General features: G+C 46.3%; 1 protein-coding gene across 2 annotated transcripts in view; it reads right to left on the bottom strand.

Annotated features, from left to right (window-relative positions):
- SEC14L5 (SEC14 like lipid binding 5) overlaps window positions 1-18,951 on the bottom strand; it is a 50,843-nt gene that overhangs the window by 20,946 nt on the left and 10,946 nt on the right. Inside the window, exons 3-8 of one of the 2 annotated variants that reach the window (XM_090277062.1) lie at window positions 14,128-14,277; window positions 13,586-13,717; window positions 11,006-11,134; window positions 10,207-10,399; window positions 3,010-3,122; window positions 1,110-1,299 (exon numbers count right to left, since the gene is read on the bottom strand). In XM_090277062.1, the coding sequence (XP_090133188.1) occupies window positions 1,110-1,299; window positions 3,010-3,122; window positions 10,207-10,399; window positions 11,006-11,134; window positions 13,586-13,717; window positions 14,128-14,277 (907 nt within the window). Of the gene's footprint in view, window positions 1-1,109; window positions 1,300-3,009; window positions 3,123-10,206; window positions 10,400-11,005; window positions 11,135-13,585; window positions 13,718-14,127; window positions 14,365-18,951 lie in introns of those variants that run through there. The other variant, XM_090277061.1, reaches the window with a different exon arrangement.

Below are 18,951 nucleotides of genomic sequence, written 5' to 3' on the forward strand. Positions count from 1 at the left end.
GCCACACTACTTCACCTGAGCCCCCCAACCTATATGTACTTGTCCGTCCCCTTGTCCCCACACCAACTTGTTTTCATAATAAACTTTATTGTGACAAAAAATCAAAGATATTTATAGTGGGTTGAATAATGTTCCCCTAAAATTCATGTCCACCCATAACTTCAGAATGTGGCCTTATTTGGAAATAGGGTCTTTGCAGATGTAATTAATTAAGGGTCTCAAGATGAAATCATACCACATAAGTGTGGGCCCTACATCCAATGGCTGGGGATCTTTATTAGAAGAGGAAAGGAACTCAAAGCTATCAACAACAGAACCTAAAAAAATAAAAACAAAAGCAAACAACCAGAATAGGAACAAAAATCATAGGTATGGGGATCATTTGGAGGGTTATCAGCTGGGAAGGAGGAGAAATGGGGAATGGTACAGGGATCAAGAAGCATAATCAGTTGGTACAAAATAGACAGGGGGAAGTTAAGAATAATATAGGAAAGGGTGAAGCCAAAGAACTTATATGCACGACCCACAGACATGAACTAAAGGGGGTGGGATTGCTGGAGGGAAGGGGGCTACTGGGCAGAGGGGAGCAAAGGGAAAATAAATTGGGACCATTATAACAGCATAATCGATAAAATATACTTAAAAATAAATTTAAAAGATGAAAAAAACAAAGAAGAAGAAAGGATGCAGAGAAATACACAAAGAGGAAGGCCATGTGAAGACAGACGCAGAGACTGGAATGATGCTTCCAAGCTAAGGAACACCTGGGGTCACCAGAAATTCCCAGGGATAAGGAAGGATTTTCCCCCTAGTGCCTGCAGAGGGATCACGGCCTTGCCAACTCCTTGGTTTCAAACTTCCGGCCTCCAGAACTGGGAGCGAACAAACTTCTGTTGTTTTAAGCCACCCAATTTGAGGCCATGTGCTATGGCAGCCCCAGGGTGCTATTTGCCTCAAGCCCAGTTCTGTTATCGTCACAGCTGGGTTGTCATCTCCAGATTCCAGAAAAGTCAAAGGATAAAATAAGAAGCATGAAAAGTGGTATTTAAAGTGCATTTGGCAGTGACCAAAGTGTTGCCCTAATCCATTATGTAGGTTAAGGAACGTACCTATGTCCTGGTAGTGCCAGCCCCCTGCATAGAACTCCTCCAGGAGGGCAGGGGGGTGCCAGGTCTGAAGAAGGAGATCCACCTGGTGCTGCTTTCGCCAGCTTAATGACTGGCACAACATCTCGCGGGCCTTGTCTAGGTGGAAGTCACGAGCCCGCAGGAAGCGAAGGATGTGCTGATCTTTGGGAATCTGAGAGAAGGAGGAGGAGCAACCTGAAGAATGCTATTTCCTAACCCGGTACATAAAATTATGGAAAATGAATGTCCTGTTTCATCTAAAGATACTTAGCCAGGGAAAGGACCATATGCAGCCACAAGCCAAGGATTATTAGCAGCTACCAGAAGCCAGGGGAAAGACGTGGAACAGATGATCTTCTCCCAGAACTTCCAGAAGGAACCAATCCTCCTCTCACCTTGAACTCAGATGCCTGGCCTCCAGAACTGGGAAAGGATCAATTTCTATTGTTTTAAGCCACCCAATTTGTGGCATTTTTTTCAGCAGTCCCAGGAAATTAATACACCCCTCTTAACTGTTTGTTATATGAGCCGAGAAATAATGCCCCTCCTTCTTTTGTGCATTGTTGTTCAAGTTGCATTCCTGCCACATACAACCCAAAGAGCCTAATAGCAGAGGTGACAAGCTAAGATGCCACCAGCCCTTCTTCCTTCCCTAGGACAAATATCAACAATCAAGGGAAAGCCAGCCCCAATCAAAAGCACCCTTCACTGGGTGCTCATTCCAACCAGACATAGCTCTAAGCCCTTTATGTGGATCCCCATTAATTCACTCTGGGAGGTGAATGCTAATGTTATTATCCCCATTTTACAGATGAGGAAACAGGGGCAGACAGGTTACATCACAGCCTAACACTTACTCCCTTGTCTGCTCCCCAAAGTTGGGAGGGGGTGCTGGGAGGAAGGGCCAGCAACTCACAACTAAGCAGAAAGTTCTTACTCAACAGAGTTGAAAGTCAAGTCCATGCTTGGGACCCAAATGCATTGTGGACCTTTGTGTGATGGGGCTTAGAGTCTAAAGGCAAAATTCACATGCAGTCAAAAGTCAACCCTCGCAAGTCACTAGATTTTATTTATTTATTTTTAAAGATTTTATTTATTTATTTTTAGAGAAAGGAGAAGGGAGGGAGATGAAACGGAGAGAAACATCGATCGGTTGCCTCTCGTACATGCCGTACTGGGGACCAAACCGACAACCCAGGCATGTGCCCTGACTGGGAATCAAACTGGCAACCCTTTGGCTTGTGGGACAATGCTCCAACCAACTGAGCCACACACTGGTCAGGGCCATTAAATCTCTTTTTAAAACAATAGTGTGCATGGTTTTGTAAATAGCAGTGGTTGTCAATTGGAGGTGACTGTGCCCCACAGGGACATTTGGTGATGTCTGCAGCCATTTTTGGTTGCCACAGCTGGGAAAGAAGAGCTTATGGCATCAAGTAGCTGGAGGCCAGGGATGCTGCTTAAAACCCTACAGTGCACAAGATGGCCCCCACCATAAAGAACTCTCTGGCCTTGCCCTGGCCAGGTGGCTCAGTTGGTTGAGCACATACAGAGGTAGCCAATTGATGTTTCTCTAACATCAATGTTTCTATCTCTCTTCCCCTCCCTTCCCTTCTCTCTAAAATCAATAAGCGTGTCCTCCAGTGAGGATAAAAAAAAATGGTCTGCCTTCAGATGTCAACAGTACCAAATCAGTGGTAACGCACAGCATGCATTATAGATAAGTGAGACAATATATAATGAAAAGAAGGCAAAATCTAAGTATCCAGCATGCTAATTACACAGACTTATTTCCCTGACCCTTCCTCCCCAGTGGCTGAGGCTGGGCAGCTATAACTGAATGTGCGTCTGCTGCTCCGGCAGGCCCCAGCCCTGCACCTACCTTCCCTTTGTGTGTCTCCTGCAGCCAGTGCCGAAGCTGAATCAGGCAGCTCTCCTGCATGGGTGTGAGATGACCCAGGCACCTTTCAATGTAGTCTCCATCCAGCTTGTGCCCTGCGAGAGAAGCAGGGGAGCTTTAGGACAAAGGGAGATGCTGTGTCTCTTCACCACCATGTCTAGCCTTTCTGGAACCCATGACTTGCTGGCCACCTTGTATCTGAGATGTAGTTCCAAGTCACACAGTAGCCCTTTCACCAGATGACAGCCCCGTGGGCTCCAGATCCTCTAGTCTTTCCAATCCATATCTAGGATGTTTCTGAAAACTCATGCTGGAACAAGCCTGGATCTCACAATGGCAAGTGATATGTCTCCTTTGACCTTCAGAAATGCAAATAATCCCCACCTTCTAGAGCTGTCCCACCCTCTGAATATTTTTCCATCGCCCAACCCCTTTTGGCAAGCATCAGCTTTTCTCTATATCTATGGGTCTATTTCTATTTTATTTTGTTTACTCATTTTTTTTTTGATTCCACATATAAGTGAAATCATATTTGCCTTTCTCTGACTTATTTCACTTAGCATAATACCCTCCAGGTCCATCCATGTTTTCTCAAATGGCAAGATTTCTTTCTTTTTTATTGCTGAATAATATTCCATTGTATATATGTACCACATATTCTTTATCTATTTGTCTATCAATAGACACTTAGATTGCTTCTTTATCTTGGCTATTACCAGTAATGCTGCAATGAACATGGAGGGGGGGGGCATGCATATATCCTTTCAAAACAGTGTTGTTGTTTTTTCCCTTCAGATAAATACCCAGAATTGGAATTGCTGGATCATACGGCTGCTCTATTTTTAATTTTTTGAGGTAACTCCACATTGTTTTCCTTGGCAGCTGCACCAGTCTGCATTCCCACCAACAGTGTACAAGGATTCCCTTTCCTCCACATCCTCACCAGCACTTGTTGTTTATTAATTTATTGATGGTAGCCATTCTGACCGGTGTGAGGTGATATCTCATTGTGGTTTTAATTTGCATTTCCCTGATGATTAGTGATCATTTCATATATCTGTTGGCTATCTATATGTCCTCTTTGAAGAACTGCTTATTCAAATCCTCTGCCAATTTTTTAATTAGATTATGAGTTTCCTATATATTTTGGATATTAAATCCTTACTGGATGTATCATTTATAAATATTTCCTCCCATTCATTAGGTTGTCTTTTTGTTTTGTTGATGGTTTCCTTTGCTGTGCAAAAACTTCTTTTTTGATATGAGCCCCATGTGCTTGTTTTTTCTTCTGTTTCCATAGCCCAAGGAGATACAAGTGTATATTCAAAAACGTATTATCAAAAGTGATGTGAAAAAGTTTACTGCCAAACACCTGACTTCCGGCCAAGATGAAGGCCTAGACAGACACGCTGCATCTCCCTCCACAACTAAGAAGTAATACAACTACCTCAAAACTAGAGACAACCAGAAGTTCCAGAAAATGGAGCTGCATGGAAGTCCAACAAACAAAGATATAAAGAAGAAATACTCATCCAGACAGGTAGGAGGGGCAGAGCTGGGGCAGAGAGGATGCAATGTGGTGGTGGCAGCAGTGGCAGGCCAGCAGAAAGCCTAGTCACACATTTTAAAAAGTACAGAGGGACACCTGGGGAATGCTCCCAGCACCAGACCAGACCAGATCACGCATCTTACAGTTCCAGCACTAGGGAAAATAAAGCCTAATTGCTTCTGACTCTGCAAACCAGTGGGGATTTGGGCAGAGGAAGAAACTGCCTGTCTCTTAGTAGAGTCCACTTGTTTAAAGGGCCCCCATGGTCCTAGAACATCTGCAGACCCACCCACTCTGGGAATGATGGCGAGAGCAACAGCTAGAGAGGTGCCAGGCCCATATGGAAATGGGAGAAGTGCCTGGAAAAGGGGCAAGTGCTGAGCAAGTGGCATTGTTCCCTCTCTGACCCCTCCCCCACATACAGTGCCACAACATGGTGAAACAGGTCGCCTGTACTGACGAATACCTAAGGCTTTGCCCCTTACAATGCAATAGGAGTGACAGCTCTACCGAAGACACCGAGGCAAACAAACACAGGAGCCTGTCAAGATGAGGAGACAGAGAAGTATAGCCCAAAATGGGGAACGGATCAAGGTCCCAGGGGCAGGACTAAGCGATAAGGACATATCCAACCTAACGGACAAGGAGATAGCCAACCTAACAAACATAGAGTTTAAAACACTGGTGATAAAGATGCTCACAGGGTTGACAGATATGGTTAAGTATGGAAAACACATAAGGGAAGAAGTGAAGGCTATGCTAAATGAAACAAAGAAAAATCCACACAAAACCAGTGGTGAAGGGAAGGAAACTGGGGTTCGAATCAATGATTTGGAACATAAGGAAGAAAAAAACAGTCAACCAGTACAGAATGAGAAAACACGAATTGAAAAACATGAGGAGAGGCTTAGGAACCTCTGGGACAACTTTAAACGTGCCAACATACAAACCAAAGGGGTGCCAGAAGGAGAAGAGGAAGAGCAAGAAATCAAAAGCTTATGTGAAAAAATAATGTAGGAAAACTTCCCAAATTTGGCGATGGAAATAGACATACAAGTCCAGAAAGCACAGAGAGTCCCAAACAAGCTAGACCCAAACAGGACCATACCAAGACACATCATGATTAAAATGCCAAAGGTTCAAGATAAAGAGAGAATCTTAAAAGCAGCAAGAGAAAAGCAGACACTTACCTACAAAGGGGTTCCTATAAGACTGTCAGCTAATTTCTCAAAAGAAACTTTGCAGGCAAGAAGGGACTGGCAAGAAGTACTCAATGTGATCAAAAGCAAGGACCTACAACCAAGATTACTCTATCCGGCAAAGCTATCATTTAGAATGGAAGGGCATATAAAGTGTTTCCCTGACAAGATAAAGCTAAAGGAGTTCATCATCATCAAGCCCTTATTATATGAAATGTTAAAGGGACTTATTTAAGGAAAAGAGGATCAAAGCTATGAACATTAAAATGACAACAAACTCACGACTATCAACAACAGAATCTAAAGAATAAAAACAAAAACGAACTAAGCAAACAACCAGAATAGGAGCAGAATCATAGGTATGGGGATCATCTGGAGGGTTACCAGCTTGGGGGGGGGGGGAGAAGTGGGGATATGGTACAGGGATTAAGAAGCATAATTGATAGGTACAAAAGAGACAGGGGGAAGTTAAGAATAATATAGGAAAGGGTGAAGCTAAAGAACTTATATGCATGATCCATGGACATGAACTAAGGAGGGTGGGATTGCTAGAGAGAAGGGGGTTACTGGGTGGAGGGGAGCAAAGGGAAAAAAAATTGGGACCACTGTAACAACATAATAAAATGTACTTAAAAAGAAAGTTTACTGCCTGTTTTCTTCTGCAAGTTCTATAGTTTCAAGCCTTACATTTAAGTTATTAATCCATTTTTAGTTTATTCTGTATATGGTGTAAGAAAGTGGTTGAATTTCATTTTTTTCTTCTATACAGTTTTTCCAACACCACTTACTGAAGAGAATGTCTTTACTGCATTGTATATCTTTTTCTCCTTTGTTGTAGATTAATTGACCATACAAGCAAGGATTTACTTATGGACTCTCTATTCTATTCCTTTAACCTATACATGTTTTTATGAAAGCGTCATACTGTTTTGGTTATTGTAACTTTATAGTATAGTTTGATATCAGGAAGCATGATATCTCCCACTTTGTTCTTTTTCAAAATGTATGTGGCTATTTTGTGATCTTTTGTGGTTCTGTATAAATTTTAGGATTAGTTGTTCTAATTCAGAGAAGAATGCCATTGATTTTTTAATAGGGAATGCATTGAATCTGTAGACTGGACTGGATAGTAAGGATATTTTAACAATATTAATTTTTCCAATCCATGACCAAGGTATATCCTTCCATTTATCCAGACCTTCAATTCTTTCTTCAATGTCTTATAGTTTTCTTATAGAGTAGAGGTCTTTCCCCTCTTTGGTTAAATTTATTTGTTTTCTTAATTTCTCCTCCTGATCATTGGTTCTTAGTGTAAAGATTATTAACAATATGACTTACATCATGCATCGTCTCAGTGAGTTCTCCCAACACTCCAATGAGGTGTTCCCAATTTAGAGAAGACAAAACTGAGACTGAGAGAGGTTAAGTAAACTCAAATGAGTGAATGCATGTAGTGTGCCCAGCATAGCAGGCAGTTGATAAATACCAGTTTCTTTTGCCTTCCCACCATCCCAGGCCCCATGTGGGGTGCAAGGCTTTTGGTAAACAGAGCCCTGACCCAAAAATACAGCCCGTCGCTGCACAGATCATTTCCACTGTTCAATCCCATCTCACACAATTGGGCTGTTTGGGGTCCACATGTGCTGACATTTAGGGGCTGGGCTCCAACCTGAGGTCCTGTTGCCCGCTCTTAACTGTTGGGGTGGCAGATGCTGGCGTGGTAAGGCATCTCGGGCTGTTAGCCTCTCAGCATTGGGTGGAGACACTCTACAAAGAGCAGCCCCCCTGGGCACAGCTAGTTTTTTGTGTGCAGATAGCACAATTAGAAAACAAATGGAATGTCTGCATATCCAGCAGCAGGACCCAATGGTCCTTCTAAAACAAAGCCCAGGGCTGGGGGTCATGCCATCTGCTCTAGGAGGCATCTGGGCAACCAGAGGCAGGAGGGGTGCTGGGCGGGGGTAACTGTCCTGATCCTGAAACATCCACAGAGACATCAGAAGCAGAGATGCTGGAGGGCGAGGGAGGCTTTGGGGACAGGGGGCATGGAAGGGCTGAAGTAGAAAACACAAGGGAGGCAGGAGATACCAGCATTCTTCCAGCCTCCAGGCAGCTGTGAAGGCCCTTTTCTCCTGAACACAAAGGCTCAGTGATTCTGAGCAGGATGGAAGGGACGTGACTGTGCCTCCCACCAGCCATCCTGGGTATCAGCCCTGCACTGGACAGCACATTCAGAGAAGGAAGGAAAGGCCTGTGTAAAACGGGAAAGGCACAGGACATGTCCCCCAGAATATATGCATAAGAAGGGGTAGAAGTGCAGCACTGTTTTTAAAATCTTTTTTAAAGATTTTATTAATTTTTTTAGACAGGGCAGAAGGGAAGGAGGAAGAGGGAGAGAAACATTGATGTGCGAGAGAAAATCAGTTGCCTCTTGCACACTCCCAACTGGGGACCTGGCCTGCAACCCAGGTATGTCCCCTGAACAGGAATCAAACCAGCAACCTTTTGGTTCACAGATCAGCACTCAACCCACTGAGCCACACCAGCCAGGGCTGTAAAAAAATTTTCAGTATTTTAAAAACGTATGTACAATAGCAGGCAGTTAGTGCCCACAGTTGGTGCAGAATAAATAATCATTAAACAAATGAATTTTGTTCTTCCTAAACACATTCCCAGGTGTGGTTTGGTTACCTGGTTTATATCTAAGTCAGGCAAGCCCTACACTTCAATGCCCCCTAAAGAGAAGCTAAAGTGTTGTGAGCAAAAGTACACATGGATAAAGCTGGGTGCATGGGGTATGTGCAGTTTTGTATCCTAGGTTTTTTTTCTTTTAACGTCATATTGTGAACATTTTCCATGTCAATAAGTCTGAAATATGACAGAGAGCTAATTGCCCTAATATGCAAAGAGTTCTCACAAAGTAGTAAGACATTAATGGGCAAATAGGAAAATGGACAAAGAACAAGAAGCGGGATTCACAAATCAGTTAGAGTGACTAAACGTGAAAAAATTATACTTCACTCATAGGAAAGAAGTAATCACTAATTTACTCATGTTCACTTTTTACCCTCCAGAAGCTTAAAATGTTTAATGACAGTCTCGTGGGGAGCTGGGGTGTGGTCAGGAATAGACACAGCTACATACTTTTTTTGGTGGGGACATTGTCTAAGTACAACTTCTTTGCAGGCCCAATGGATAAATCTACCAAAATTTTAGTTGCACATGATCGTGACTCATCAATTCAACTTTTTAAATTATATGCTATGTATATACTCATGCAAATATTTTTAAAAACAAAAATATACCACATTATTTATATTTTTTTAAAGAATGAAAACACGCCTTTGGTCAGGTAGCTCAGTTGGTTAGGGCATCATTCTGATACGCCAAGGATGTAGGTTCAACCCCTGGTCAGGGCACATACAAGAATCAACCAATGGCCCTGGCTGGTGTGGCTCAATGGATTGAGCACTAGTCTTCAAAATGAAAGGTCACCGGTTCAATTCCTGGTCAGGGCACATGCCTGGGTTGTGGGGCTAGGTCCCCAGTTGGCAGTGTGTGAGAGGCAACCAATCTATGTTTCTCTCACACATCGATATTTCTCTCCTTCCCTTTTTCCCTCCCTTTCCCTCTCTCTAAAAGTAAATAAATAAAATCTTTTTTAAAAAAAGAATCAACCAATTAATGCATAAATAAGTGAAACAATAAATTGATCTCTCTCTCTCCACCTCCCTTCCTCTCTCTCTTTAAACTCAAATAAAATTTTAAAAATTTTTCTAAAATAAATAAAAACAATCTAAATATCCATCAGTTAACTAGACTAATTAACTAAACTAATTAAAAATAATCAATAAATGTTTATTAGTAAATAAGTTGTGATATAACCACACCATGAAATACTTCAAAGTGCTAAGACATGCACTGATACAGAAAGCTATTCAAGAAATATTAGTAAGTGAAAAAAACAAAGTAGCATATAGAATGTATCATATGCTCTCATTTTTTCAACCTAGGTTATACATGTATGCATGTATGTATGTATGTATATGCCTAGATTGTTTCATAAACACAAAACTAACGTTGCTTCCTAGGAGAGCAAAGGAGTCTTACTTCCTACTTGACATCTTCTGTGCAATTTGAACTTTTTTCCACCATCATCATGCATTACTCATATAATTTAGAATAGTAATAAAACCAGAGAAAAGGGAAGCCCTCAGGCACCAGACCAGATCAATTCCTGATCTAGAAATAAACCAGTCTGGCTCTTGGGCTGGAAGAGAGAGAGTGCAAAGCAGCCGTGGGAGGGAGGAGGCTGAGTCATCCCAGAACCCAGACCCATCCCCAAGGGGACCCCTGGCAGTCTCCCCACACACACTGAGCAAACCCCATGCAGACTTCCTAGGACTTTAGCCTTCAGCCACAGTCACCTACCGTCAGCACCAACCATCTCTGAATTGGGGCCCTGTGTGCTTCTGGGCCCATCAACCTCCGGAGAGCTGGGATCTCCCAACCCAGCCTGGGAGCAGGTGTCCTCCTCTCGGACCGGGGCAGGCATCCACCGGGGAATGTGAGAGGTGCCCTGAGAGATGAGCTCGTTCAAGTAATGCTCAATCACCTCCTTCCCCTGGAAGCCAGAGAGAACCAAGACACATCAGCTCTGGGCAGGACAGTGGGGTAACACACCAGCCTGGGAGTCACCCCCACCTGGCTCTGGTCTCAGTCCTGATACATGGCTATTGAGCAGTTGAAATGTGCCCAGGCCAAATGGAAGTGTGTTGTGAATGTTAAATATACACCAAATTTGCAAGACTTGGTACCAAACATAGAATATAAAAATAGCTCCCAAATAAGTTTTATATCGATAACATGTTTGACAAAATATATTATTTCATCTACTCAGTGATGGGTCTGATATCTTTAAACCAAGCAGGGACAATTTTAACTAGGAAAAAGCACCACGCAATGTCCCTTCTGTGTCCACAGAGTTTACACAACAACCTGGGAACAATCAGGACAGCAATCATGGTGCCCCCATTACGAGCTTGCTGTCCATCCATCATCTCCTGTAGTATGGCCATTGTTAGAATACCCATTCTACAGATGGAAAGGTTAAGGATTTTGCCTGATGTCACATGGGTTGTCAGGTGGCAGAGTGGGGTTTGAACCAGGACTAGCATTCCCTGAGGTCTGTACACTTTCCTCCCTGTGACTGGTGGAACCCCTCTCTTACCCTCTTGACGTTGGCTGTGTACTGCTTCATTGCAATCTTCTCCAAGGCACTTTCAAAGCCAAAGAAGGACCGGATGTCGAGCGAGGCAGATTGCTCAAAGCAGGTCCACTCTTCATTCTCAGGGTGGACCTGAAAGCAAGGCAGGGGTGATGACACAGTCTCGGAGTGGAAGACACTATGCCCTCTGCTGGGGCTCTCTTGGTGACCTGAGTCCAGTTAGGGCATGCAGTGGACAGCATTGTCACAGCTGGAGACACCCAAGGGGGCCAGCAGTGTCAAGAGCCCCCACCCAGAGTGCAACACAAGGTCTGAAGTGTTAGAGAACAAAGAACCTTCCCAGGAGGGGCCGGAAGAAAGTGGATCTATATCTGTGTTCCTGTCCCTTAAAAATTGTATGTATATAAATTATAGGTAACATATTTAATATAATACATCATTATATATAAATAAATTATACACAGATATGGGGTTTTTTTTAAGACTTTACTTATTTAGTTTTAGAGAGAAGGAAAGAGAGGGAGAAAGAGAGGGAGAGAAACATGGGTGCGCAAAGAGAAACATCTATTGGCTGCCTCTTGCACAGCTCCAGCCGGGGACCTGGCCCACAACCCAGGCATGTGGCCTGACCTGGAATTGAACTAGCAATCTTTCCGTTTGTGGGATGATGCCCAACCCACTGAGCCACACCAGGCAGGGCCAAATATACATTTTAGATATATATATTTTAAATGTATGTTATGTGTTTGTATATAATATATATAAATAATTATTTGTATATGTAAGCAAAGACAAACTTTGTTGACAGAGCTACCATGCAGACCCAGGCTTGGTGCCTCTCCAACTTCCATGGGCAGAAGCATCACCAGGGAGTCTGTTAAATATTCAGGAGTTTGGGTGGAACAGATCCAGGGTGGGGCCCAGGAATCTGAATGTCACAAGCAGCCTCGGTGATGCAGTTTCAGCTGTTAGCGGAACTCACTCTGAGAACCACTCCACTAGATGGAATTTATAAAAACTCCCACCCACACCTCCCCAGATGTAAACATTTGAACATCTTAGGCCCAGTTTCCAGGAGGCCCCAAGAAAAGCTGGAGGTATGCAAAGAAAAAAGCATGTACTGTACTGGCCACCTGCTGTATATGAGGCTCCACAGGACAGATGAAGGAAGCAAGGTCTCCCTGGGGGAGGCTAGGCAAACACACATCAGGAAACACCTGTAATGTGCCATAGTTGCAACACAAATACTGTTTGGGATCTAGCATGGCTACATTATCTCATTTGCTTCTCTAACACCTGATGAGGCAGGTTCTACAAGGTCCCCTTTACAGATAGGAAAAAGTGGCTCAGGAAAGGGGAAGCAACACGTCCAACGTCACTCAGCAAGGAAGTGGCAGAGTCCTGGCCAGTGTGGCTCAGGTGTGTGGAGCATCATCCCATGGACAGAAAGGTCAAGGGCTTGATTCCAGTTAGGGCACAGGCCCAGGTTTTGGGTTCGATCCCTGGCTGGCGTGTGTATGAGAAGGCAACTGATCAATGTTTCTCTCTTATACTGATGTTCCTCTCTCCTTTCCCCTCTCTCTAAAAGCAATGAAAAAATGTCCTCAAGTGAGGATAAAAAAATTTTTTAAAGAAAGTGGCAGAGCTGGGTTCCAAATGCCTCCAGAAGCCTCACTCCATCCCTGAGAATAGCAGGACCCCTACAGCCCTCATTCTGACCTCCCTCACCCACCAAAGGGTCTTCACACCTGCTGTCCACCCCCTACCCTCCACCCCAAAACTCACTTCCCAGCCCTCAAATCCCTCAGCCCCCAGCTTCCATGGCACCTCCTCAGGGAACACTGTTGCCTAAGGCAGGGCCCATCCTCTTATTTTCTGTAAGTCTATCTGCTCAATAGAATTTTTCTGGACATTCATAAGTCTATACTGATTTGGGTGTTTTTTTGCTGTTGTTTTTTCTGGACAAAGTTATAAGTCGACACTGATTTGTCCCCCAATCTGCTCAGCCTGTTTCTCCCACTGAAATGGAAGTTCCATGAGGACAGTGGCCAGGCCAACTGCTCCACCCCTGGGTGCCCAGCACTTGTCAGGGTGCCTGACACATAGTAGGTGCTCAATCAGTATGTACTGGAGACTAATAATAATTATCCTTCATTATATTAAAAAGTAGCACATATGCAGGACTTAGTACATGACAGGCACTAGTCTAAGGGGTTTGGATATTTTACTTCCTCTCATCCTCACCACAACCCGTGTGGTAGGTACCATCATTAACCCTGTCTTACAGTAAGTAAATGAGGCATAGTTTCTTGACATCAGGAAAGGACAGAGAAGAATGAAGGAAGAAGGCAAGGTGCCAAGTTTAGCCAATAAAATGCAGGATGCCCAGTCACATTTGAATTTAAGATAAACAACGAATGATATTTTAGTATGTTTCAAGCAATATTTGAGACTGCTTAAACTTGCAAAAAAAAAAAAAAAGATCAGCTGTGTATCTGAACTGCACGTGCAAGGAGCGTCCTGCATCTTATCTGCATCTTATCCGAAGGGGCCCGGACCCAGGTTCTCAGGGCCCGCGCTCACGGTGTAGCTGCAGTTCTCGTGGACCACAACGCGGCTAGAGAAGGTCTCATTGTGCGCTTCAATGTGGAGGGTCCTCTCCTTCCAGTTCAAGACGTTTTTCTGCACGAAAACCACGTGCTCCACACCAGCGATCTGCAAGGAAAGGGGCAGCGAGGGAGTGCAGGAGATGAAGAGTTGGGGTCACGAATCTCAAGGGCTAGCCCCAGACACCCCCCGGGCCCCGGGGCCCCCACCCCACGCCTGCCCACACACCAGGGCTGGGATCTCCGACTCCATCTCCCCAGCACCCCATTCCGGGATCCCTGTTCGGCCCTAGTACCGCAACACCCCGCCCAGTCCCAGCCCAGCCTTCCTGCCCTTGTCCCTACCGACCCAGCCACCCCTCCGACACAGACCCCACAGCACAACCCCCTTCTGGCACCAATGTTCACACACTCGCCATCCCGCCTGGCCCCGCCCCTAGCCCACCGTACCCATCCGTGCTGACACCCCCCAACCCTGTCTGATCTCCTCCTCTGCTCCCTTGCACCCAGGGCTCCCACCTTCCGCAGCAGCCGCGGGGCTTCCACGCGCAGCCTGCAGCTCCGCTCCACCACGTGCACCGCGCCATCCTCGCTACGAGACTCGCACAGGATCTCGCTGCCCAGAAAGACAGGGATCTGCGGGCAGGTGGGGAAGCGCTTCTCGTAGGCCTGGGGGTAGAGGGGAGTGAGTGCGAGGGCGTGGCCAAGGTCCCCCGGCACAGCCCTGCTCCTGCCCTCGCTGGAATGTTCTCTCATTTTTCATTTACCAGAGGGGTATGGAGAGCGAGGAGAGCGTTCGTGGCCCCTGGGGAGCGCAATGACCACCGCTGCTTTACCAACAAGACTATCATTTGCCTGCGCAGTAATTCGGCAGATCGGCCTTTTGCGGGGGGGGGGGGGGGGGCTTTACATTTGAGCTTTCGCCCTCAGAAGAAGGAGAGTGGGCTTGCCTGGAATATTTTAAAAGAAAGCATCTTTCAGGGAAAATTTTTTGGAACAAAATTCAACACCACTTCATGATAAAAACTCAACAAGCAAAGAGAGACGGGAACTTTCTCAACCTGATAAAGGGCATCCACAGAAAACCACAGCTAACTTCACATTCAGTGGTGACAGACTGAACACTTCTTCCCCCAGAGCAGGAGCAAGGCAATGCTATCTACTCTGGTCGCTGCTGTTCAACGTCCTGGAGGTTCTAGCTAGAGCAGGTAGCAACTAAGAGAAAGAAAAGGTATCCAGATCGAAAGGCGAGTCTGTACCCATTTCCAGAAGTACCAGGGTCAGAGCCACTGGGGGGCGTGCGAGCATCCGTGGTTGGCGGCATTCAAGCAGGGTCGGCTCCAAGCGCCGGTAACAGCCCACATGCCCGAGAATCAGGATCCAATCGAGCTCCAAATATAGTGCCGGCATCTGAGGACACATACTCCCACCCCCAACCCTCCCGACGGAGACGCAGCACCCGCCCAGCTCCGACTGACAGAGGCAAGGGAGGGAAAAGGAAGAAATGAAACCGTGCCCGGTGCCCTTGGTGTTATCCCAGCCCCACAAGGCCAGCCCAGCGCGTCCTGCGCCAGGGTAAGGAGGAGGGGACTGCCTCCTTGCCATTTGTCAGGATTGGTTGCTTTGTGCATACACACGCTGGTCCCAGAGGGAAAGTGCACCATGGGGCTCCCAGACAGGGGCCTGGGCTCTGAGGACTGTCAAGGGAGGCCCCTGAACCCTCTTTCAAATGAAGGCATTTCCCCACTGAGGAGGGAGCCTCACAGCAAAGTGGATGAGAGCTGGATAGAGTGCCACCTCCTCCCAGTGTAGAGACAAGTCCCTTCCTTTCTCTCAGTCTGTTATATCACCTGGAAAAATGGGTGTATACCGAACTTGTCTCCCAGAAGATAAAACCAGGTTGAATATCTCATGCAGTGTGTGGCACATCGCAGGCACCCAGCATTTTCCTTCTCCAGGCAATGGGACTCAAATTGCAGCACAGTATAGTTTTGCAACAACAGAACACAGCACTTTGCCAGCCCTTTCAGAGCACTCTGCTGGCCTCAAACGCAAGAGGGGGCCAGAGGAGCCAGCTTGGGCCCCACCTCTGTGATGCACACATGGATGCTGACATGTTTTGAAAGTATAAGTGGGGGAAAGTGTTCATGTCTCAGAACTGGTCACACTCAGTTCAAGACTCTGCTACTTTCTCACGGATGACCTGGGGCAAGTGACTTGCCCTCTCTGAGACTCTGTTTTCTCATCTGTAATGTGAGGACATCACCAGATTGTGTCTCAGAGTAGTTGGTACTCATGAAGCCTTAACTCTGCTCTTCCAGGTGTGTGTGTTCTTCCATTTAACCCTCTGCATGCCATCCTCATTTGAAACCAGGGCCAGAGAGGCTAAGTAATTTACCCAAGGTCACACAGTGCAAAATGGTGAACCTGAATTTGAATCCCAGGCTGGCTCAGCCCCCCATTCCCTCATGAACCCCTTGCTCAACAGCAGGTCTTGTTCTGCGAGGCAGCTTGGAAACAGAGCCAGTCTTTGTCCCCTGGGGCTATGTGGACACAATTTCTCCTTTCTCTACCCTTGGTCCTTCAACTCTTGCCAGGTAGTGGCCACACTACTCCTGAATCTCTCCACTTTCACTGACTGTTCTTAAGTCTCTCTCCTGCTCCCCAAATGAAAGGACATACTTAGAACAGACCCGGATACCCAGAACAAATCCCACACTCCATACTGTGGCCTGCCAGGCTCTGGGAGATCTGTCCCACCAGCCCACCTCCCACCCCAGCCTCCTTCACTCTGCCCTAGCCACGCCAGCCTCGCTGTTTCTAGAACACGCTGTTAGGAGTTGAATTGTGCTCACCACCTTCCATAAAACTCAAGTGTTGAAGTCCTAACCCCCAGAACTTCTGAATGTGACCTTAGTAGAAAGCAGGATTGTTGTAGATGTAATTAATTAAGATGAGGTCATACTGGAGTAGGGTGGGCCCTAATCCAATGTGACAGGTGTCCTTATAAAAGGGAAAACGTGGACACAGACACGCACACAGGAACACTACGTGAAGATGAAGGCACTGATTGGGGTGACTCCTCTACAAGCCAGGACACACCAGGGATTACTGGCAACACCAGAAGCTAGGAGAGAGGCCTGGAACAGCTTGTCCCTCTGAAGGAACCGATTCTGCCAACACCTTGATCTCAGACTTCTGGCCTCCAGATTGTGAGATTAAAATATTCTGCTGTGTAAGCCCCCCCAGTTTGTGGCACTTCGTTATGTCAGCCACAGGAAACAGGAAATCCACCCACAAAGTTGCTCCTGCCCAGAGCCTTTTTGTGCTGGCTGTTTCCTGTGCTTGGAAAACTGATCAATTAATTTGACAGTGAAGGGGGAGGGAGTAGGAGTCACCAACGCTCCCAGGAGGTAGAAGACAAGGATGGGGGCTAAGAAGATTAGGCTTCAGGGACTTGCCTATCTCTGCTGGTCCCTCTTCCTGGGACACCCTCCCCCACTTCCCCTGCAAGGCTGCCTCCTCCCTTGTTCTCTGTCCTGCAGCCTGTTCATTTACTTGATAACACTGTGGCACCTTTTAACCACATATACTTACTTGCTCGCACGTGGCACACTGAAGGCCTGGGCTGCGTGCTTTTCAGCAGCACTAACCTCACATCTGCATCCGTCTCAGTTCTTGGCACACACTAGGGGCTTGTAAAGAAATGCCAACGAGCACAGAAAAAAATAAAATAAAATTGTTGGAGGGGAATGACAGGCCATGGCTCAGCACACACAGCCAGCTGAGGGCACTGAGCTTCAGTGGCGAACTTCCTGTCGTAACAAACCTTGTTAGAAGAGCCCCATCTGGAGCCCCCAGATAACAAGTGGAAGGCATGGGGGCTGATCAGCAGCAGACACATGCTTGGGCACAACTTACCCTACCTGTGCAAGGGAAGGCACGCTGCCTTCTACAAGTGAACAGTGGCTACTCCAATGACAGAGCCACCCCAGGTGTTGGTGGACCCCAGAGCTCAGGCTCCACATGGAAGGCAGGGGCACCGAAATAAGGAGCCCATCCCTGTGCCAGCTCTCCAGTGTCAGAGGACTGTCCGCTGGGGTTGTGAGTTCTAGTGTCTGACACTGTTGTTACTGACATTTATAAAACGCTAACTGCATCATTTCATCCTCACAATGCTCTGATGGGATGGGAACTAGCATTTCCCCATCTTACAGATGAGCAACTCGAGGCTTGGGAAGACATTACAGGACTGCTTATAAGTGGCAGAATTGGAGCCAGGCCCAGCTGACCCGGACCCAGCCCTGAACCACCCTGTCCTGTCACTTGGGGGACATTGGCTACATCACAAGTGTTGGTGCTTTGCCCTGGCCATGTGACTCAGTTGGTTGGAGCACTGTCCATATGCATGTCAAAAGGTTGCCACCAAAAATTTGCGGGATCAATTCCCATTCAGGGAACATACAGGAGGCAACAGGTAGATGTTTCTCTCTCACATCAGTGTTTCTCTCTCTCTCTCTCTCTTTCTCTCACCAATTTAAAAAAAAAATATCCTCGGGTGACGATTTAAAAAAAGGAAGTGTCAGTGGTTTGGAGATGCTGAGTCCCCTGGCCTAAACCCACAAATCAAGGGCCCTCTGCCTTCTGCGCATCACAGCGTCTTTCAGAATTAAAGAGTTCATGGGACAAAACCTGTGTTGGAAAACAGCTCACACAGCTAGTTTTATTCCTGCCTGAGAGCCTCAGGTGCTGACTGCTGTCCCCACAAATCAGGCCTGAGTTTCTCCCTGATGGACAAACACATGGTTTGCCCCCTAAGGGACACAAGGCAGTAGAAGGATTGAGTTACAGCCCTTCTGCCAGGCAGTTGGGAAGGGACACCCAAGCCTGCAGGCTCAGAAAGGAAGCTGGTCCAAGGCCCAGAACCTGCCCCTGCAGGGCCTCAGCTGGGGCAGGCAGAGGCCAATGAAAACTTCCATTGAATGCCTCCCATGTGCCCCCCATGCTGCAAGACATCTACCACGACACACTTAGCATGTGGAGATGGAGGGCTGGAGTTAGCCCTGTACTCCTAGCTAAGCTAGGAAACTGAGCACAGCAGGCCCATCTGTGAAGTGGAGTAATTATAGACCCTCTCAATGAGCACTCACTTGTACCTGTTTCTTTCCTTTGTGAGTCACAACTGCTGACGTATGAAGTCATCAAACCCTGGCAGTGGGTTTGCTCACCTCCAAATCCCCGGTGCCTAGCTCATAGTTGATACACTAAAGACATTTACCTGATAAATGAGTGAATGACAGCATAGCAGAATTGTTAAGGGCATGAACTCTGGGGCTTGGGTTC

This window comes from Furipterus horrens, unplaced genomic scaffold (assembly GCF_987537825.1).
Source record: "Furipterus horrens unplaced genomic scaffold, mFurHor1.1.pri manual_scaffold_5, whole genome shotgun sequence".
In the NCBI taxonomy this organism is placed as follows: Eukaryota; Metazoa; Chordata; class Mammalia; order Chiroptera; family Furipteridae; genus Furipterus; species Furipterus horrens.